Source organism: Penicillium chrysogenum, assembly GCF_028827035.1.
Source record: "Penicillium chrysogenum strain IBT 35668 chromosome Unknown utg000004l_segment0_segment0, whole genome shotgun sequence".
Lineage (NCBI taxonomy): Eukaryota > Fungi > Ascomycota > Eurotiomycetes > Eurotiales > Aspergillaceae > Penicillium > Penicillium chrysogenum.
The window spans coordinates 6009863-6031777 of NW_026622752.1; the positions used below are offsets into that span (position 1 = coordinate 6009863).

Here is a 21915-nt window from a genome sequence, read left to right on the forward strand (position 1 = left end):
GTGGTCCCAATAGAGAGAAAGAAACAAAAGCAATTGCGGGTATGAATAACAAAATATGAGAAAAAAAACAGAGACCACTCCATAAGATCAAAGAACAAAATCAGTATAAACCGATCCCCGAGTCGAAAAAGTCGAACGAGGATCGCATCTATAACAGGGATATATGAATACCAAGAGAACAAAGTCCAAAACAAATTCGTACGTTTTGCGTGACTAGTCATATCTCATACACAGTTTCAGATTTTTCACAACTTCCTACCGCCGCTCATACTCAATGCCCTGCATAGGCGCACTAGAGCCATTCATAAGGGGCGGTAGCGTGCGCGGTTGCTCCGGAGTAACGCCATTGCCGAACCCATTGAAGACAGGGCCCTGGCCATTGACCTGGTTGGAGCTCATTTGGTGGTGCTCGAAGATCGATGGGGGCCGGGAGACGCCATTGGCTTGCTGGTTGAGCTGGGCGCGCATCTCATCCATCTCGGACTGCATGACAGCCCGGTCGCGCTGCGACTGGGCAACGGTTTTCTCCAACATGGCTATATAATCAATTGCCCGTGTGAGCGTTTCCCATTTGCTGGATTTGTTGGTTTGGCCCGGTGGAAGACGCAGCCGGAGCGCTTCGAAGCAGTCTTTCATTTCGCTGCGTCGTTTGCGCTCGGCGAGTTTGTGCGTTACCCGTAGTTCGGGCGTGCGGCTGTACGGGGTGCTGCCGGGCGGTCCGTCTTCTTCGCCAATCAACTCTCGCACGGCCTTGTGTTGGAGGGAGTGGTGGTGATGTACATTTTGGGGTAGGTCTGGGGGCGACTATTGTTAGTATTGTTGCGCGCAGTTCGTGTTTCGACGGGGTCATCTTACCGTGTTGTCCTCGTGGCATCCGTTCCGAGTACATGCTGTTCATAGACTCCGCCATGCTGCCTTTCCGAGAGAACGGTGGGTTGGACTCTCCCTTCGAGGAGACGGAGCTTGACCGCGCCATGTCCGGGTCCGGGAAGGCATATGCCATACCCGCCGTGGGGGCTTCAGCGTTGTAAATCTCCGACCGAGGATTCGAGGAAATGGCCGGAGCAGTGCGACCGGCCGCGAAACTCCGCTGCTGGTCGGTTGCGCGAGGGCCCAGTGGAGAGAGCGGCTGGCTGCCTCCTGAGTACCGAGGTCCCCGGTATGAATTCATGTCGGTCGGAATCCCTCGTTCCCTTTGCAGACTGGAAACGATCGACGATTGGGAGGCATTGGTGCTGTGGTAAGGCGAGGCTGGGTTGATAGCCAGAGCACTGATCCCTTGGTTCATGCGACTGTCGACACTGCTGCGCCGGGATTCGGTCTCTGCCACACTCGCTCGTTGGGAGGGGGCTTCGTAGTTCTGGTTGATGGAGGGGAGGGTGGAATTGGGCTGGCTGAAATTTGGAGAGGGCTGTTGAGTGCCAGCGGAGGAAGGAGTGGTGGATTGATCGTGGGGGTAAGGAGATCGGTCGACAGCCGGGTGTCCGCGATTCGGGAGGGGGTTGCGACGCGGAGATGAAGCTAAGGGAGGGATAATTGTTGCCGGTGCCATTGGTTGCCGTGGAGTAGGTGGACGATCCTACATGGTCAGCACCGCGCCGCTCCCATTCCATACTAGGTGAGGGTCTCCTACTTGTGCTTTGCGGCATCGACCAATTCCCCGAGTCACGCTCAATCGTGTTCAGTGAGGCGTTTCCGGGGGATTTCTCCGCGGGGGCTCCGGTACCAGGCATATTCGCAGTGAGGGTGGAGATAGAGGGGAGGGTTTGCGTTGAGCCTGCAGTCGACTGAGGCCCTGAGACCGCCTCCCATGGGCGATGTGCGACAGAAGGATCCATGGTGGGAGAGTCCGAATCAGGCGGGGGAACAGTGAAGAAGAATCGAATATTAACCCGTTCTGGTTTTTTTTTTTCTTTCTTTCTTTCCCACACTATTGCATATTCCAAATCGAGAGAGTAGAGATTGAATTCGAGAAACGATTCACCGTGAAACCGTTTCGTTGCGAGTAAAGTTTCGTTCGCGCAAGGTAAAAAGGAAGGCTAGATAGACGTTAAGACGTCTAGGCAACACAGATCAAACCGAAAGTGAAGTATCAAGGTATTAGGGTATATAATATGGGATATTAGGAAGTAGAGAAATAGAGAGTGTGTAGAGTGTAGAGAAGGTCAAGAGTCGAGAGAGTCGAGAAGAGTCGAGGAGACTAAAGAAGTAGAAAATTGGAGACTCGAAACCCGCCTCGAGTCTCTGAAACTCCTCTTTTCCTTTTTTTTAACCTTCTTTTTGATCCCCTTTCTGAGGGCAAATTTATTATTAAAATTCAGAAAAGGAAACCAGAAAATATACAAAATATAAAATATAAAATATAAATTCATAAAATAAAAAGGAAAAAAAAAGGAAAAAAGAAATTCAAAAAGAATGTACTGGTATTACCGCCAAGGCCCTACTGCAACTGTGTGTGCCACGAGGCTGACCCTGAGGACTAACAAGTGGACATAGTTATAACATAGGTAGTTATAGCATATATAACTATACTGACGGACTATTACTCTATTAACCTGGACTTATTTCTATTAATGCTCCATTACTATATCTACATATCTACTTCTCGACTTCTCTACTTCTACATAACTACATATCTACTCTATGTATTCACATATCGCATTCCTCATGACCAAGCAAGGAGAACACGAGTCTTCACGTCATTTGTATATATGTTGAAAGTTGTAGAATACTATTGTTACAATACACTTCACGTGGCTCTCCCTTGCAGTCTTTTTCACTTATTGAGTCTCCTTCTCTTTCCATCCAGTCAAGCTGCATTCGCGACCGGGGCTAACTGCACAATCCCGTTTGGGAGATTAAGGTATAAACATGTACGGAGTAGAAATCTTGGAAAACATGTTGACGTTGGACACATGGCATGAGGACGCAGGATCGGCACGGGGGCGCAAATAGTAGCAAATACATAATTTCTGCTCGGGAGATTGAGCCTACGGAAAAGTACCCAGTACGAAAGTCCATCCCTGTTTAATCCTTGTCCTCCATGCGAGAATGTCTTTTCTTCAGTCCCACACATGGCATCTTTTTAGGGTCTCCTTTACTCACCGAGGGTATATTTCCAAGGTTGATCGCATATTATACCTACATAAGATAAATTTATCTTATACTAATAACCCTTTCTCATTACTTGCCTAGGTTCCTACCTAGGTAGGTTATAATTAGTATTATATTATAAAACATGATCCACTTTCTCCCCTACATATTTTCTGTTTGTAACACCTCGGACACAGGCAGAAAGTGTCACGGATCACCCACGCTTCCATGAGCTTGAGCTTCATACTGTTGACCTGCAACCACCCGTCCCTGCCGCCCAAATCATCACATGTTGACCTGTCATAGAGAGGCTACAGGGTAGTACGGAATCCTATGTCGCGCGGCTATGAAATTCACGGGGCGAAGGGTAATATCCCGGTTCCGAACTGTGACATTGGGCGGTCTTGGCGAATATGACCAAGCTTATTTGATTTCGGATCTGGACCCTATTGATTGATCTACAGGTGTCAGGTACTATTCCATAGTCTTTTATGGGCTTGGGCTTTTCGAGAAGTTTATTTGAGACATAGGATATTTACCTATGTTATAGGTACCCAAGGGGATATAGCCCTGCAATCATTACCCAGGCTTTTGGGATGTATCGATTTTCACTTCAAGTCCGTTTGATCGGGTGTTCGTCCAGAAATAGATCCAGTCCGTTTGTAAGATGTAAATCCATACTCCATATAAATTACACACTAAAATAACAAAAACACAAGTCGGCCCAACCAGTCTCTAGCTGACACCGCCACACTGTGGCTGCACTAACACGTCGTTCCCTACCCACATGCACTGCGCAACCTCCAAGGCTATAAGCCATTATTTAGGCAGCACAGATTCAATACAATAAACCTATGCATGTCAAGTACCACTGTCCATCATCTTCCCCTTCCAGCATGCCACATGGCATCGTTGCCTTGCAGAATGTCTCGAAGATCGCCACCCGATCTACGGCACATTCCTCGATCCTCTGACACGGTAGCACTTCTCCATACTTGAGAAAAGGACAGCTTATCCCAGACTCCAATCTCAGTTTTTGCCAGGTCTCCCAGGAAAAATGGTCCTGACTACCACTCTATCTCTACAACGTTGTACACCCTCGCCTCATCTCGATCAAGGGATGGATCACTAGTTGTCGGGCTTTGAGTTCACTATGTCAATAGTGCGTGGCTCATGCGAATGACTCCTTTCCTCATGGCAAACCCCCATGCTCTCCCACCCATCTGCCCGGAGCCATCATGGCAACACCGTGGCCCTTGCCCATTCCTGCCTCCACGCCTTTTCGGTGGTCGTGGGCCGTGCCTTGCTGCCCTTTCCCAATAGTCTGTCTTGACACACGGGTCGTACCGTCCAGGGATGTCGGTACTTTTCTCAGTTTGCTCTTTCCTTTTTCCTTTCGCCTCTTCCAAATTCCCAATCCAGCTCCTATTCCCTCACATGGCAATATCCCCTCGTGCAAATAATGGACTGGACTATGGTTTCCTTGGAATAATGTCTCCACAGTCTCCGGAAAAAGTATCCAGCATGTACTCCGATCCCGTGCCTCTATGCATCTGCACTACTACCTATTACTTAACATACGTATACCATGTACATAGTATTGCACTTACCTGCCTATTTGCATATGTACGGATTACGGATTACGGATTACGGATTACTAGACGGAGTACTCAGTTCCTCGCAACTCAAACTCCTGCCCTGCCGACGATCCTCGCACCGGCTCCCGTTCCCCGAAGCTGGGGAGCGCACAGCCAAAGCTTGAGGTTACATGCGGACAAGGTTGGAGATCATACCGGGATTTACAACTAGAATGTGAGCACAGATGCAATATTCATTTCTCTCTCGTCCAAGATATCCTCTGAGATCAGAAACCCGTTCTTGTCCTCCCGTGACTTCCAGCGTGTCCCCCAACCACCTCCGTAGCACAACTATTTCGTACCCACCTGGGCACTAGGTATTGTTAGCTATCCTACTGAAACAATATTGACGCTCGGACTTGCCATGTTGTATCTAGTTCCACCCGTGGCTGAAATAACACCAAAATAGCTTCCCGCTTTCTTCATACTGGTTCCGTCCCAATATCGCCTAACTTCGTCCGGTTCGTATAAACTCCCTCTCCCCTCCCTTTTCTCTCCTTACACATGACACCATAGTCCACTTGAATCTTCCAGATGACATAAACTCTCAAGCTTGGCTTCCGCAACTCCGTACAACCGTCCTCTTCCCCAAACTCTTATTCCGTAGCGCGAGATTCCTTGCCTCAGCTTCAATATAATCCGCACTGCGAGTGAGCATAATATATCCCTCATCATCAAGCGCAAAGGGAGCTTCCTTAACCCAAACCCGGCACGTGATTCTCTCGCGGAATCGGACCGAATCGACGATCGGGCCTTGGTGAGGACGTTCGAGAAAATGCGCGTGCAGGATGGGGTCCGACACTTCTATCTTGAGGTATTGTCGGGTAGATGTTCGAAGCGCCAGATGGTTGGATTGGTGTCGTTGAGTAAATGTGCCTGATGTTGGACACTGGTATAGATACAGGCGCTAGTGGAATGTATAGCTCTTGTCGCCGCGGTCAGAGAGGAGGACGTAGAGGCCGTTGGTCTGGAAGGTAAGATTTGGTGCGTCTTATGCCCGACTGGTCGGTGTCCTGTGCTGTCGACATACCTGATTTCATAGCAGTCGTGTGTTACTCTAGTGGGAGTGACGGATTACACCATGGCTTATGTGTGTTTTTTTGGCCTGGTCGCTTCTCATTGTCTTGCCGCTTAATCTACATCCAGCGCTTGTCTGTTACCCGCGTTTGAGTTAAGGTCTAGAGCGCTAATTAGGAATCTGAACACATCCTACAGCCTGGAATGGTAATATGGATCAACTAGACGAACTAAAGGAACTAAAATACAACCATGTTGATACTTGGACTAGCAGTCCCAAATAGTGCCTCAGGCTCTCAGGTGTCGATGGATCCAGCGCCGGGCCACTTTTCCCCAACCTCGTCCCGTCGAACTTCAGTTCGTCAAACATATCACCGAGAATAGAGACAATATTCAGGAGTGACGCGGTGATCTAGCCTGTTTCCACCAGCTCGCCACTGACCACTCCATCTACAATATAGTGAAACCCTCCGGACGAGGCCACTAATCTGAAATATGCTGCGTGCAACTCTGTATATCTGCTATTATAGGAAAGGATCCACGGCACGCCCCAACGGTCACCCAGCACAAGCCTGCAAATCTGAACTCGATCGAAGGATTTTGCCTTCGATGTAACTGTCAGTCGAAGGCGAGGCTCCTGCTGCCTCAGCTAACCGGCAAATCACAACACCCAAAGTCGAGAATTGCAACGCTCCACGCACGCTGTTTATTGCTGGATCAGAAGCCTCCGCGTACCTATCCAACCATGTCCGATGATCCTACCATTTGTACTCAGTGCCATCATCCCCGATAACCAGGTATGATTGGTAGATCATTCCACGATCTCCCTCTCCTTGGAGTCATCGTGGCAAACCCCCTTGCCTGCCAAAAGCCCCACTGGGCATGTATCCTGTTCTCGGTCTTGTTTAGTTGTTGTCGCGTGTCAAATGTCAAAGCCCTGTAGGAAGGGGTAAGCTCAATACGTAGTCCTGGTGGAGTAATTGTTCCCAGACATGTCTTGTCTTGCAGCTCGAGAATTCCACGGGGAATCGGCGCCGCTTCCTAGGTTACCTCCTTACTGGGTAAATAGATGTCCTGCGCCATGTGTGTCTCCCTGTGGAGGTATGGAGTAACTACTACGTGCATGAATCGTGCATGTGCGCTACGACATCATGTCCTGATGGATGAGATCCTTCATTATACTCGTTTGGTATTTTTGATTCACATGTTTTTGGTGGATCCCCACATTGGCTGGATGAGGTATGTTTTTGTTTTTCCATATCTGAAATCATCACAGAAATAGTTGTTAATAGTCCCTAATTAATACATATGTATCCAATAATTAATTCCTTGCTATGCCTCAGGTTACTTCGCAGCCCGTGGTCCGTCCATCGTCCATTTTATAACGGAGTTACTTGCCATTTTGGAAGTAGGCAAGATAATAATATAGTAGAAGAGACTACTCCGTAGTTATAGTTAACCTTAACTACTATGTCTCTGTGGTTAAGTATACATGGTTAATCTACCTTTGTTACTAAACAACAAATAGAATTGGCTCGAGCTTCGCTATAGCCCAGAAAATATATAAATCTGAATACGGCTATTGAAATGCCACTGTCACCACCTAAAGAAGTCGTTTATATCTTCAACCCCTTCTGAGCCCTCGTACAACACCTTGAGTACCCTGCATAATGTCCTCTGTCCCCCCCAAAATGAGATCGAAGTGCATCCGCCAATGTCGGCGCCTTTGACCGCCGAATGTAACAACTGTATGGAAGCTTCTCACCATAATGTCTGCCGATCAGATACGCTCTTCTCCAGAGTATCGAAAGAGTCAGTCGCAACTGTTGTATACTCGCTGCTAGCCAGGTTCGATAGTTCGGCAAACAGACTCGAATGCGTCAGACGGTCATTCATGATATTCTTGCTATTTTTCAACTCTCACAGCGCTTGTGTGAGATATTTCCTCGTCTGGGCGATCTGAGTATTGTTCTCGTTCGCAATAATTGTACCACTGGGGCTAGAGTTTGTGTACAGTTTGTCTTATCTTGAGTGGCTGCTTGGATCTGTTGCGATCTACAGTTCCTTTTGGCCCCCGGCGGCTAGCGTGTCTGCGTGCATTTGATCCCTGTTGCTGAACGGCACGATGTCACGCTGGTGCTCTGAATAGCCAATGAAGAAGCCATTTAGGCTGGGGTGAATGTGATTCTTCCATCGGAAACGCGCTAACCCGGAGAAAATTGGAGGGACGCGAGGATGTTGGAATAATGAGGATAACTGGAGGGCCCCAGGAGAAGTAACATGGAGTGATAGTGGGTGTCGACTCCACACATCGATGCACTACACAGTCAAAATCTTGATTTCAACGATTTCAAAAACGTCAACTCTCCTTAAACAACCCCAGCACCACCTGGCTACTCCATCTATAGTTCCATTACCATCCTTCCTCGTAATGCCTGGCCAACCGATCCCACTCCCCGACATGTCAAGTGTCCAACACCCGGCGAATGTGTATTACTTCCGCCCCTACAGTTTCTACTGGCCCACGGTCTTCATCTTCGCTGGCGCGTTTGGTTGTTCCGGCCTGACTGGGACCGTGGACACTCACATCAGTATCCTCCTCTGGACCATCTACATACTCTGCGTTCTTGTCATCCTTTTGATCGACCCTTTATGCATTTTCGAACAGAAACACATTGATGAAAATGGGTGTCCTTTTACTGTACGCCGCCCACTGGTCGGGTTCCGCTCCTGCGAGCAGGTCGTACCTCTGGAAGTCCTCGAGCGAGGACTCTATCGTGTAGAGGACGAATACCAGCCTCGTCTTCATGATGGATATCGCTATGGGCCCGCGTTGTGGCGCATCTAGATTATATACAATCGGCATTGGTGGTCGCGTCTTCGCTTCGGTGCTGACCGTTTGGCGCCATTGACCGTTGTTCTGGGATAGTTGCTTCTTCTTAACTTTGTGTATTCCCTCGTGTGTCGGGCCTGTTAGCCACCGCTGTCCCAGCCTGCAGCTCAATTTATGTCCCATCAAAATACGCATGGGATTACTACTGAAAGAGAGAGGCTATATTCCAGGTAAACAACCACTATATGATCCTCGATAAAACTAGTTGGCATCTACCACGCTACCCAATGTAACCACTGGTGCTAATATATGTCATCAAGACATCGTCCTGCGGTAGCTTTTCAACCCGTTGGACACGTTGGATTAAGCTATTTGATACTAGTATTCCCGCTATTATCTATTTCGAATCTGATTCAAGGAGAAAAAGCCTACGATTGTGGTGATCGAGAACTTTTCTAGTAGTTTCAACATCTGTATGACTATTCCGATTTATTCAGGCGAGCATCATCACCCAAACATACAATGCACCTAATATAATCTGCAAACGTGAAGTAATATATCATCAAGTCAATTCGAGTCGTATATGCGCCATATATAATATCTACAATTTTTTTTCCTTCGAAACTCTATGCACCGGCATGCATATAAGCTGCCACACGTTTATCATTTACTCTTCATCCTCATCCTCACCCTCACCCTCATCACCATCTTCTTCGTCTTCATCATTTTCCTCAAACTCAACACCAATCTCACCAGTGATATCCCACCGGTCACCCTTAGCCGCAGCACTGACATACTTGACGAACTTGAGAGTACCACTATCCCGCAGCACAATGCTGAGCCGGTTCCATCCCGCTTGCGTGCTGAACAGAATACCGTCGTCCTCATCCGCATCCGCAGACCGGTAGATAGCCGGATCGGCCTTGGCCTTCTTCCGACCCAGGACTTGGTCGGCGTTCTCGGCATCCTCGGCATCCTCTTCATCCTCTTCATCCTCATCACCAGCCATGTAGATCTCGTATCCGCCCAGCGCAGGACCTTCCACAACCTCGTCGTTTGTGTTCTCCTTCGGCTTGGATTCTTTGGCAGACGAGCCATTGGTTTCTTCATCCTCGTTGTCTTCCTCATCCTCCTCCTCTTCTTCCTGCTTCTCCCATCCCGGACTGGGGGTAAGACAGAGCGAGAACTCAAGACGAGGCTCCTCGCCCTCATACGCACTAGCAAGAGTATAGTCCGCACCGCGACGGAAGCGTCTCGCAAGCAAATTGTGGCTCGTGAGATGGTCCACACCAGTAATAAGTCCAAGCCACTTCCGGAAAGGCTGCGACGGGAAGAGCACGTTCAACAACTCCTGAATCGGGTTCTCGGTATCCTTCTCACCAGAAGGATGCTGGTACAGATACCGGTGCTTGTGAGGAGGACGAGCAACCGTCCACCCGCGCTGCGCCTGAATCTCATCCGCAGAAGCAGGGAGAGCCTGTCTCTCCTGCTCCTCGATGTACGCGCTCACGCGCGATCCAAACTTATCACTCAGGAACCGCTCCAGACTGAGCGAGGACTCGGCCGAGAACGCATCCGACATCTCCTCGGCGATATCGGGCGTCAGGTACGAAGGCGCAATGTACTGAAGCAGGAAGGCTAGGTCGCTCTCGGTGAACTCATCTTCGGTCTGCTCTTCCACTTTGCCCTTGCCCTTGCCTTCGACTTCGGGCTCCTCCCAGGACACCGGCTTCGGCTGCGGCAGGTCGTAGATATCGCCGCGGCCCTGCAGCTGCGCCAGACTGCTGCGCTCGGCGAGCTTCTCTTCCAGTCCTTCCTCGTAGCCGTCTTCGCCTTCTTGCGGGATGTGGAACCAGCCGCTGATCGCCATGCGTACGCGCTTCTTTGTCTTGTCCTCATCGTCGCGTGGGTGGTACACTTCCTCGACATCGTGGAAGCTCTCGCCGGGTTGCACGGTGAAGAAGCTCAGCTGGTTGAAGGCGGGAGGGATGGAGAGGCTGTAGTCCGGGCTGGGAATCTTGACATCCTCGCCTTTGGCATCCTTCTTGGTCGTTGTCGGGTACAGGCGCAGGGCACCGCCCCACTCGGCTTGCCAGGGTGTATCTGGGTCGGTCAGGTAGAGGATGTAGCTGAGGCGGCGGCTGCCAATAACATCGTCATGACACAGAAGGTGGCAACCCTCGGTGTAGACGTTAATAGCCATGTCTGTCTTTTGCCCGCTCAGCTTGCCGGAGCCTGTCACGGAGGACAGGTACTCGCGGAAGCGGGCTGAGTACATCGCGTCGCGCAGCTTCAGTACTGACGGCAATTTCGAGAGGGAGGAGTCATCCAGTCCATCGAGGTTGGCGAGATCGCCAGATTGGAAGATCTTGTAGATGTCTGTTTCCTTCTCGGTGAAGGACACTTGGGTTTCGATCTCATCGCGGACGGAGCGGAGGAGATTGGGCTCGATTAGAGGGTGAATGACGCCGTGAAGATAGCTACAGATCCAGAAACGTTAGTCCTTGTCACTGGAGTGTTTCCATGTGTATAATACATACGGGGATGACTTGGCGTAGTCGGCGGTGTACTTCTCCTGCTCCGCGGTGTCGAATAGGCCGTCGCGGAAGCGGGCAGCAGCCTCCTCGCTGGAGAGAGCCCGTTTCTTGGACTGGGGCATGGCATTGCCATCGAGAGAGGCCCTTGAGTCTGTCTTGCGCTTCATTTTTGAAGTTTGTAGAGGAATGGGAGCTTCAACAGCGAGTGGTCTGATGTTTCATAGATTTTTGCGGGCGGTGAGGGCGCACGATGAGGCGGTCAACTGTGTTTGTGTTGGCTCAGCAGCGTTTTAAGATGGAAGATCACAATTCACTTCTAAGGTTAAGTCTAGTTATGGGATGCATATCTTACATATATAGTTTAAATGTAGTCTAAAACTTTTAATATTGTGTTTCGATTACCTGTCTTCTAGGGTGGCTGGTCTTCGTAGATGAGTGGCGCATAGCCGATACGCTCATTCCTGTCCGATGGCAAACTTAGTTCCTGCACGTCTTTTCTTGATCTTTGCGATCTGATAGCAAAAGTTCCTTCATAACAGCCACAGTCTTTGTTTTGATCCTCGAAGCCATCACACATGTGATTGCGGCAAATCCAGGCACCGCTGTCGTCATAACCCGCATATTCCGCCTTATCACCGAAAAGCCCTCGATCGTCCCCCCACTTAGCCCCGACTTGCTTGATCCTCTTCAACTCCGTCGCATCTCATCATGCAGCAACAAGGAGCTGAAACCCCAATCCCAGATCAGCCGGGAACTCCACCTCGCCCGCCTTATTCCCCGGTGACGCCCGTGTTTGCTCATCTCGCGCCAGTCGCCTCCAACGAGCCTTCAATCGTACCGCCACCTGCATCTCCCTCTCCAACCTCACACCTCCCTCCACAGACATATGGCAACTATTCACAACCACCTCCTCCGCCCAATCCACCCGTCTTCAAGTCCCAACCACCCCCTGTCCCTATCTCCGAGAGCGAGAATCCAGATGCCATCGCGCTCCGTTCCGCCATCTCAATCCTGCAAATGCAGAAGCAGCAAAGTTTGCGCGACATCCAGGCATTGGATCGCATGAAAGAGGCTGCCGCTGCTGATCCAGAGGGGTTTGCGCACGAGCTGGCGGCGGGTCGGTTGAAGACCGAGGACCGGGGTGCTGTGGTCCAGTTCTCCGAGGACGATGCGAGGGACGACGAAGAGGATGAAGAAGGTTCAAAACAAACGAATCAACACGGCTCATCGACTTCGAATTTCGGCCGTATCCCTGTTGCACAGAATATTGTCCGCATGCCCCCGATCAACTGGGCCAAGTATCAGGTTGTTGGAGAACCGCTAGATCGCATGCACGAGGAGCAATTACATCGACCGAGCTCTGGAGAGCCTAGACGACAACGCGCGCCGGAGCATGTGTTGGCGTCGCCGTATCGGCCGTTGGTAGATCAGTTGGAAGGACCGCCGAAACTCGGCCGTCCCAGCAAGGCGAAAAAGACTTGAGCCCGCAAAGTGGCTTTATGATTATGGGATTATGGACTTTTACGAAGTTATGTACTTTAAACTCACGAACAGAACTGGATTTGCATCTTCATGACTACCTAGTGTTGTCTTGGGTTGGCGCTGTGTTTTGCGCGCTTTACTGGTTAAAAAGACAGAGAAGGGAAAGATACCTCATATACCCATGCCTTCCAAGTTCTAAACTTGTCGTGACTCATCTTTGTCCGCCAGTGGGCATGAACCGAGAATTCCTCTTTAGACCCTGGCGCAGAGTGCTTGGATCAAAAATGTCAATGTGCAGTAAACTCTGCCACGAGTACGAGATACGTATTGACTTTGGATGTCCCATTTTCTTCATTCGTTCAATGGTTCATGTGGTTCAAAGATTCATCTACTCCAATGAATGACCTAGATAGATTTTTAACATGCTCCAGGTGACATTAGGCAAGATATCAGTCCAACTGCCTGCCAAAGACTTCCACTACAAAAGAAGACTGTGCCACTATATATAACAAGTTTGATTCTTATGATGTACTATAAGGAAGCCCCTTCTAGTTCGTTAACATAGACACAGAGAGAACAATCGTGACTTATTTCATCCTCAGATTCTCCTGCAAATCCTCAGGTAAAATATACGGCCTCTCTTCAGGCAGATAACTCCTAGCAGCATCAACATCCCCATCCTTAAGGTATCCATCAATCTGCTTCATAGTATGAGTCACATCAGCAATTGAAACAATCCACTCGTCAATATATCTCCTAACAGCCTCCCCGCTCAACCCAATCTGGATACTCCGGTAATCCAAAGACCGCAGCGAAAGATCCCGCTCGGGATCCCACTGGACGCGAACTGGACTGGCACGCAATCTCTTCCGCCATTCCTCCTGGCTTGTCTCCTCGCTAGGCGAATAGTGGCTCAAGCAGCAATTCCGCAATGCCCATTCGAATCCCTCGCGGCTAATCTCTATCGCTAGGACACGTTCCTGTCGGGGTTTTGTTGCCCAGCCTGATCGGTATGCCATCCATAAGAATGAGGGTTTGATCCATGTCATTCTATCTCGTGAGAATGGTGGGACGAAGGTGTGGGCTTCCAGTGCTGGGTCAGCTATCTCAGGGGGATAGGCTTGGTACACAGTGACTGTAGTTGGCGTTTGTTTGGCTCGGATGGCCCTGTAGGTAGTTGAGGTCATTGTTGGATGGTGGACAAGTGTTGAAGCGCTGTGGATATTCGTATTGGAGATGAATACAAATATTGATGTGCGGGGAGAGGAATTGTGCGTGATATAGCGAGGTCTTGCAGTAAGCGTGGGAAACTGGACTTCGACTTCGAAGAGTCTGGAGAAATATATTTCTTTTTTGGAACAGACCAAGCCGTCAGCCTCATAATACTGACTCACAGGTTGAAGTCCACCACACCAAACCCAATTGGGGCTCCGCGATTCGTGTTCGGTTTATCGCGAAGAACACGTAGGTTAGCTTGCTCGTCTTCTATAATACTTGCTTGACCAAAAAGCCAAAATCCGCGCTGATAGAATAGTCACCAGGAGAAACAGTCAAGGGTTTGCATTACTTCGAAAAAAGGCTTGATCGGCCAGCTTTATGCATAGAAACTACCGGGATGCTTCCAAGGTTGCCAAGCGGGTCTTTGATCGGCATTCCCCACATGGCATCTATAAAAGTACCAATCCAGGCCTGGTGTATACACATAGACCACTGGCCATCTGGGCAGCTTTGTACGAGGTCTACATGAACAAGGGCCTCTTACGTACATCACGTTGACGAGCCGTTACTTTGTCTAAGAAGATCTACAAACTGATCACGAATGACTTCGAATTGTGATGCTATTATCAGCAGTCTGAAAAAGAGCAAAGGAAATCGTGTCCTTGAGTCACTCCACAAACCGGCCAGGGAAGCTGGTCGGATTTCTGGTGGTTGCGAAGGGCCCGTCGTTAGAGGAGGATGGATGCGGGGCGGATTGGCTTTTTCACTGCCGCTTTAGATCGTACGCCCTGAGGTCTAAAGTCTTAATTAGTAACATCTTAATTGAGCCCTGGTGGGGATAAGAACCTGGTACCTTTCCAAAATTGGCCATAAAGGCATGATAGCCCTCTTGACGACTCACTTTTTTCCTTCCTACTTATGGTTAGCGTGCCTTTAATATTGCAAACAACTTCGTCGATCAGACATGATGGGAATCAATGGTCATCAATGGGCGTCGATGAGAATTGACGCCCAATTCTCAGCAAGGGACTCTCTCACCATGTCGGAGAGGAAAAAAAGTAGGGTAGGAATCGCAGGATGTTACTGTGATTGCGCAAGTATGCCTACCACCTCCTGATAATTTCCGTAGCGAGCAGTAATGATATACTCTGACCACTATTCAAGTTGGAACATGTATGATTTCATGGTATAATTTACTCACCTCCGAGTCATTGTTAATCTTCAAGAACCACTAACGCTAGCCATTAGACACAACACCATACACAGTTGCATCTTTCTTCTAGAGGTCTTTTCGACATCTGTGAACGCAACCCATGTAGCCGAGAGTTTGAGAGACCCCGCTTGTCACAGATTCAACTCCCTTCGTTTTAACCACAACAACACTAATAGCCACATCCTCTTTATTGCCGTACCACAGGCTATAGTCAGGGCGCCCAATAAGGTCGTGCTTAGTGTCCTTATATATGACGGGGCCATAACGCGAGAGGCCTTCGGCATTTAAGTTCAAGTCGTTCCGGATTCCGCTGCCAAGGAAGCCGATATGATAGATGATCTATCTGAGGATAAGGACATTGCCGCTGCTTGATCCCCACGGCATTTTGGTGCTCGGTATCATGGCCCCCATCCCTAAGGACGCTTTCTTAGCGCACATGGTCCTGCTGGACATACTTCATGTTCGTCTCGACGTCGGGAGAATCCGATGCCTCGGTTTGCTTGAGCAAGGCTATGTTCATGGCTTGTCGGACTTTGGCCTCTTAGCAACAGCAGCATCGGTGAGATGCTGCGCATTCTCCCTGGCCCGTTTCCTGGCGGCGAGTTCGTCGGGCTTGCATTCTAGGGGAACACCGTTTTCGACGGTCGCGTTAATAGGCGGCTGCTCTCAGTCAACCTAGGTTGTCAAACTCAGTAACGGACCGGATATGTATGAACTAGAATCGGTAGCTTAATTTGGGAGCACTGGATGGAGTAGCAGTCTTTGAGGTCAAGACGCTCTTGCTGAGAGGAAGCTTGGGACTGGTAGTGGCCGGGACGGCGTTGACTGTATATTTACCACGCTGCTGGTTGTACAAGTCTTTAAGGTCCTTGGAGAGTTGAAGGGTCAAAATCTCGGAGGGAGCGGGGCATCGTGATGTTTGTCCCTCTTTGTGAGTAGTGGTGAGATGGCGTGGTAATGTTAGCTGAGATCAATTAGGGTTAAGATGGGGGGAGGTGAAGATGACTGAAGGTGAGGATAAGTGGAGATGAAGGTGCACGAAGGTATGAAGAAAGGTAGAAAAGGAAGAACTGTTTTGGATAGGAGAAGTGGATGGACGCTCAGTCTAAGTGGGAGACCGAAGGCTTGGTCGCACGCCTGGCCTTCAGGTTCTTCGGCAGTGCCACGTAGGCCGTTCGGTTCCCAGTCTTCATCTGCTCCTTCTCGTTCGCTGAGAAGCGGGTCATGGTCTGTGACTTCCTCGGCGCGGGTTGGGCGTCCTCCTTAGGGGCCGGGGCCGCCGGCATCTTGGCTGGCTTCTTCTTCTTCTGGACCGCCTGCGTTTCGCTTGTGGGATTCTGTTTGCTTTCAAGGTTGACGTCTTGGAAGAAGAGCCCAGCGTTTGAAATAAAAGGCAATTTCAAGCAATTGGGACGATCTGAAACCCCCTGAAGTCCATTGTGAGAGAGATGTGATAAAGAAGCAAGAGAACTCCAAGGCTCAAAAGACGTACCATATAGGTATTGCTGACCGGTAGATGCCTACATCAATCGCTTTTCAGGCAGATCGTCAATTGGTTGAAGTTCTGTAGGGTTTACATGAATTGGAGGCCTTACGTGGACGAAAGCCTCCATGTCCATTCCCATCGTACAAATCCCGGTGAAAGAATCGAGAACTCCATACTCCGTATTCCTCCAACCTGAACCTATCGTAGAAACAAAGTCCACGGTCCACGGTGCTACGGTCGCTTAATCAGCACCGAACTGAAAGTTGCCTGGTTGATGTCGGCCACAGAATGTTCAGGTCTTTCATGTACCAGGCCACTTGCTCTATATTGACATATTTTACATTAGCACAAAGCTTCCGACTCACAAAATGGCTATACGCCCGTAAGTAGGTCATGGATCTTACCCAGTATCTGATGCAGGCTACCCTGCTCGCTTGCATTCAGTTCTCCCACTATAAGGAGAGCTCCCGATGCCCGTCATTATCTTTATGTCCAGGCTCTGTTTTTGGGCTGTTTGTGTATGGACGGCCATGGATGCGCTATGATGCTGGTCTCAGCGTCGGGCATGGGGCCCAACTAATGATTCGGTCGAGGTCGTATAAAAGGCCTTTGCCTATAGATCGCGGAGATTCGGCGCTGGAATAGTCGACAGAAATGGTATCTATAAGACGGGAGGCAGTTAGAAAATCTTCCCTCAAGGACACTTAAATCGGGCCGAATTAATGCTTTCAAAAGCTCGGGAAGATCTCACGGCACCGCTGCTCGACCCAAAATTGCATATCAAGGCCAACTATAGACTTCTCGTCAATAATGAGGTACCAGACCCTGAGGAACATCTCAAGGAGGGCCTTGAAGGTGTCACTAGTGAAGGCAACCTCCTCTTCGGTGATTGAGCTATCGGATGTTTCAGTGATCGAAGGAGAGAAACCGGTGGCCTTCGCCGCAATGGGTAGGTAGTATTGAAGTGGAAGAGGTAGCGCTATGCTTGGGGCTTGGTCACGGGGACTCACCCCTGAAGGCATCGCCTTCGCTTTGATGGAGGCTCTATTTCGATTCAAAGAGAAGAACAAAGTTCCCTAAAAGAAGTAAGAGTGATGAAGGAGGAATGAAGAAACCTTTGAAGTGCCTAGGTGTTGTTATAGTTATATATAGATTGATTGTGGATTATAGAGTCTCTGTAAGAGGAAAATACCGGATATAAAAGAATTCTTCTCCTTTGATACACACAACGTACATTATCTCAGTGGCTCTTCAACGCACCCGTCTACCCACTACCTACACGGACATCTTGTTCACCATTCAACGAAGCTACCCACTCATTTATCATTGAAGAATCAGAGCTGAGAACATGGTGTGGGACATCCTCATTCAAAAAGTCGAAATCCTGAGGAGCAAAAGAAATGCCCAGTGCACCTCACAAAACAGCCATCAGTGCTTTCAACTATGTCTTCGACAGTTGGAGAGGATGGGAAATTTCCGCTTGATTCGACAGGCGGAATGCCCGTTAGAGGTAGTCCCCGTCTTCATCTACCTACAGCTTCACCTACCGAGTCCTAAAGGTACCTAAACTTTCTACTTGCTATCACGGCTTTTCGAGCATCTCTAACTTTACTTTAACCTCACTTTCACTTCACTTTCACTTCACTTTCACTTCACTTTCACTTCACTTTCACTTCATTTTAACTTCACTTAGTCCTACCGTTCAGTTGGCTTATCCATCACATATCGCTACCCACAAAGCGACGCGAAGAAGCGCTAATCAAACCGCACCTCAAATTCTCAAAGAACGCCTCTCCCCTCGAAAAGGGCCTATCTACAACTCGAATTTCTGCGATCTATCGTACCACTTCGTCGACCAGCTCGGCTTATGGAATGGGTTCGAACCCGATATACGCCGGGCTTTTGACCGTCGACGTTGGAGGAACACAGCTGTCCCATATGTGCAGAATACAGAGCATTTACATGTCGGCGACGAACACAGAGTCCAAGAGCGCTTCCAAGAGAGAGTCGGAGAGATCATTACCCACGTCGCCCATCGCAAACGCCGTCGATTCAATCCTCCATGTCGGTCTCCCTCTACCGTCCCGAGCATCGCCTCTGTCGATCTAGCTAACGAAAGCACTCAGGAGTTCAAAAGTCAAGCGGAATCTCGAATTAACGTACACGAGTCTTGCGATCGCTGAAATGAGCAGTGTCTTAGTAAGACGTTCAATGCAGCATTAAGCTGCCTCCCGGAGGGGGCTAGAGATCAATCCGCCGACGACATCATCATTGCCGGTGAGATATAAAAAAGCCAACACTCGTTGTAGAAGTGGCTTGGTCAGACACGCGGAGTAAGCTGGAGAACGTTATGGAATTTTGGCTTACAGAATGTTATAGAAAGGCGAAAGCTGCAGAAATGGGAGAGGAGAATTGAAAGTCAAAGCAAGAAGCTCGCTTGCCAGTTGCTTGGCTACAGCGACGATCGCTATTGGGCATTGATGGGCACCGATGGTCGTCAATGGTCGTCGAAGTGATATACACAGAATCCAGGGCACACTTTGAAGACGGTCACGGATTAGACCAAAGCGAAACGGAGAGAGCGCTGCCGTGCATCCCTACCGCTATCCAATATTCGGAAATGCGGAAATCGGGAAGTACAAACTTGCTAAGCTTGTAATTGGAACCATTTGTGGCAAAGCCAAACGTTGTTATTGGCAGCATGCGATCTCCAGATGAAATCACAGAGCAAATGTCTGAAGACTAGCGACGGACGCAACGGTGTCCAGTACGTGTTCAAACAAAGGGGACGATGGAGGTACTTTGCTATAGGAGTCCAGCAGCGTAACTGTGTTCCCTTTGACATCACGACAGTTTGAGGCCTGGTTTGAGCGCGCCTGAGTTGCTTTCGCGGAATACCAATACTTGTTCCCTACCACAAAATTGCTTACATGTATTGTTAGGTTATCAATCTACCATCTTGCAAATACAGCCCGGATACAAGCCACGAAGCCAAGCAAAATGGCAGGCACTAAAAAGCCCCCGACAATGCCCAGAGGCTTCCGAGCATGGTATGACAGGGATCTCTTTGTGACCATACAAAGAAACAAAATAAGAGAGAGACACAAAGGGCGGGGAGCAAAGATTCGTTATTGCGATAGGATTGCGAAGGCCGTTTGGCGCCGAATGCCCCATGGGTCGAACTGCCCTAGGAGCTTCGGATCCGTCTGTCTATGTTTGATTTGAGCTATGAATAACTACAACATGGAAGATGTCAAATAAGATTGAATGTTTGTTTCTTAAGGCCTTGTTAGTACATAGTTTAGAGCGTTGCTTGTCGCCCACACAAAAACAAGTAGCCATATTACATGTTGACTGATTAGTCTTCTCTAATTCAGATACATGGAACGACACGATAGAGCCGAGTCGTTGGTCTAAATGATTAAACCAAGGATAGGTATATGTACACAATCCAGTATAGTATCAACAAAATAATCCAAGAACAATTACATTCCACGCACTCAAAGCTTCGCTTTCCCATCCTTCTCGAACCGTTGTACAGCCTGCAACCCTCTTTCCCGGACAGCTTCGTTCCTATCTTCAACTTTTTCCCGCCACTCCAAGTTTCCAGCATGATCATCCAAGCCATTTAAGACTCGAAAATACATTTCCTCTTTCATGGTACCGTAGATACCTGTGGCGGCCTTAGTCTGAAGCTTGCGCGTCTGGATCAGCGCAAGCGCTTCCTCAGCTCCACCAACAGCATCAACAATACCAGCCTGGAGCGCATTGCGTCCACCAAAGCGATGAGCTTCAAGAACAACACTTCGGAAAGTGACTGGCGTCAGCTTCTCGCGGAAGATGGACATCATGGGCGTCTGAAGCGGGACGCCGAATTCCAGCTCGTTGATACAGACAAAACCACGATCTGGGTTCATGATTCGGTAGTCATGGTACATGGCCAACATGAAGCCTCCAGCAAAAGCGTGTCCATTGAGTAAACACACTGTTGGCATGGGGTATCTGATCTGTTTGTTAGTATTTATTTTCTTTCTTGATGGACATTATGCATAATTGGAGTATATCTTCGAGCATGTGAAACAAACGTACGTCAATAATCGTCGGAACAAGCGCCACAGCCAGTTCTCGAGGAACCCTTCGGTTTGCCCGACAATATCCAGATCAAGTCCATTGCTGTAGAACTTGGCAATTCCACTAGTTGTAACTACAACGCCCTTCGGGTAGCGGTGCTCCACAATGTCCAGTGCGAGCAGTAGAGCATCAATAAAAGTGGGTGTCAGCCGGTTGTCCGGGGGTGAACTAAAGGTAAGCACGTAGATAGTCTCGTGCTCCTTCGCTGTGCTAGGGTTTGTGCAGACGATCGAGCCTCCGGTAGAGCTGATCGGTACGGTGAATAGGGTCGTCATGATGGAGTGTTTGCGGTAAGAGGGTGGTTGAGGAAAGACCATATCTTCAAATATGATCTCGGCTCTCCCTCGGGACTTCAATACTAATCAGACCTCGGCCTCATCACATGCGATGATGTCATCACGTGACGCTCGACGGCTTAAAGACGCGTTGATGGTCATATTTGATTGTTTCGAGGGTCGATTTATGCTCATTTTAATACAGGAACGGATAAATGATAAATGTTATGCTGGCTCAAATAAAAACTCTCCCAGCTTCCGATACGCATTCTCCACATTGTCATTGATGATGATCTTATCGTTGCTCTGAGCGTCGGCATATTCAAGTTCGACTTTAGCCCGGGCAAGCCTTGTTTGAATATCCTCTTCACACTGAGACGCGCCTCAAGAGCCTCAAAGCTCGGTGGTTTGATAAAACGTACCGCGCATCTATGTCGCTTTGATCTGTTTAACACCCTGTATCTCAACATCAAGCACCACAACTAGTCCTTTGCTAGCCTGCTCATTAATAGTTTGTTTGTCGTGCCGTAGTATTTTCCACCAAAACATGGGTGTTCCACGAAACCACCTTGCTCGAGAAGAGAGGAAAACTGGGAGGGGGAGACGAAGAAGTAATTCACACCATTGATTTCACCCGGTCGTGGCTTCGGCGTCGTATGGAATACGGTGAGGCAAAACATATCAGGATTTGCGTGTTGAGGCTTTTAGAGCAGTGTGCTTTTGCCGACACATGAAGGTCCGGAGATGACGATATGTCGGGGATCTTGAGGTGCTGCCGGGGATGTTAGTTTGGGCCCTAAGAATCGGGATTGATTGTCGAGGACGTACGAGAGAGTCTATCTTACAGGATGAAGAGTATCATAGTAATCAGTGTCACAAACTTGATGTCAGGAATGTGCTAAATAAGCATCAAGCGCTCCCGGGGCCCGTGGACAATGACCTGACCATTACATATGTAAAACTGAACAGACTCGTTCTTTGACCGTCTTCTTT

At 49.0% G+C, this 21915-nt stretch overlaps 9 protein-coding genes across 9 annotated transcripts; 2 read left to right on the top strand and 7 right to left on the bottom strand.

Moving 5' to 3' along the window:
* Window positions 1-255: 255 nt before the first annotated feature.
* On the bottom strand, window positions 256-1838 carry N7489_008225 (uncharacterized protein; the record flags this gene model as incomplete). Its single annotated transcript, XM_056713975.1, has 3 exons — window positions 256-794; window positions 856-1521; window positions 1634-1838. 3 exons carry the CDS (start codon window positions 1836-1838, stop codon window positions 256-258), a joined length of 1410 nt encoding a protein of 469 aa, XP_056567690.1.
* A 6340-nt stretch (window positions 1839-8178) lies between these two features.
* Window positions 8179-8595, top strand: N7489_008226 (uncharacterized protein; the record flags this gene model as incomplete). The annotated part of the gene is made up of 1 exon (XM_056713976.1): window positions 8179-8595. One exon carries the CDS (start codon window positions 8179-8181, stop codon window positions 8593-8595), a length of 417 nt encoding a protein of 138 aa, XP_056567691.1.
* A 652-nt stretch (window positions 8596-9247) lies between these two features.
* Window positions 9248-11284, bottom strand: N7489_008227 (oxidative DNA demethylase; the record flags this gene model as incomplete). The annotated part of the gene is made up of 2 exons (XM_056713977.1): window positions 9248-11060; window positions 11121-11284. The coding sequence occupies 2 exons, from the start codon at window positions 11282-11284 to the stop codon at window positions 9248-9250; spliced, it is 1977 nt and encodes a 658-aa protein (XP_056567692.1).
* A 541-nt stretch (window positions 11285-11825) lies between these two features.
* N7489_008228 (uncharacterized protein) lies at window positions 11826-12599 on the top strand (the record flags this gene model as incomplete). Its single annotated transcript, XM_056713978.1, has 1 exon — window positions 11826-12599. The coding sequence occupies one exon, from the start codon at window positions 11826-11828 to the stop codon at window positions 12597-12599; it is 774 nt and encodes a 257-aa protein (XP_056567693.1).
* Window positions 12600-13186: 587 nt separating this feature from the next.
* N7489_008229 (DUF4291 domain-containing protein) lies at window positions 13187-13786 on the bottom strand (the record flags this gene model as incomplete). Its single annotated transcript, XM_056713979.1, has 1 exon — window positions 13187-13786. One exon carries the CDS (start codon window positions 13784-13786, stop codon window positions 13187-13189), a length of 600 nt encoding a protein of 199 aa, XP_056567694.1.
* Window positions 13787-15096: 1310 nt separating this feature from the next.
* N7489_008230 (uncharacterized protein) lies at window positions 15097-15414 on the bottom strand (the record flags this gene model as incomplete). The annotated part of the gene is given in 2 exon segments (XM_056713980.1): window positions 15097-15369; window positions 15388-15414. The coding sequence occupies 2 exon segments, from the start codon at window positions 15412-15414 to the stop codon at window positions 15097-15099; spliced, it is 300 nt and encodes a 99-aa protein (XP_056567695.1).
* A 132-nt stretch (window positions 15415-15546) lies between these two features.
* N7489_008231 (uncharacterized protein) lies at window positions 15547-16316 on the bottom strand (the record flags this gene model as incomplete). The annotated part of the gene is made up of 3 exons (XM_056713981.1): window positions 15547-15695; window positions 15775-15957; window positions 16166-16316. The coding sequence occupies 3 exons, from the start codon at window positions 16314-16316 to the stop codon at window positions 15547-15549; spliced, it is 483 nt and encodes a 160-aa protein (XP_056567696.1).
* A 928-nt stretch (window positions 16317-17244) lies between these two features.
* Window positions 17245-17538, bottom strand: N7489_008232 (uncharacterized protein; the record flags this gene model as incomplete). Its single annotated transcript, XM_056713982.1, has 1 exon — window positions 17245-17538. The coding sequence occupies one exon, from the start codon at window positions 17536-17538 to the stop codon at window positions 17245-17247; it is 294 nt and encodes a 97-aa protein (XP_056567697.1).
* A 2478-nt stretch (window positions 17539-20016) lies between these two features.
* N7489_008233 (enoyl-CoA hydratase/isomerase family protein) lies at window positions 20017-20922 on the bottom strand (the record flags this gene model as incomplete). Its single annotated transcript, XM_056713983.1, has 2 exons — window positions 20017-20518; window positions 20606-20922. The coding sequence occupies 2 exons, from the start codon at window positions 20920-20922 to the stop codon at window positions 20017-20019; spliced, it is 819 nt and encodes a 272-aa protein (XP_056567698.1).
* Window positions 20923-21915: the final 993 nt, after the last annotated feature.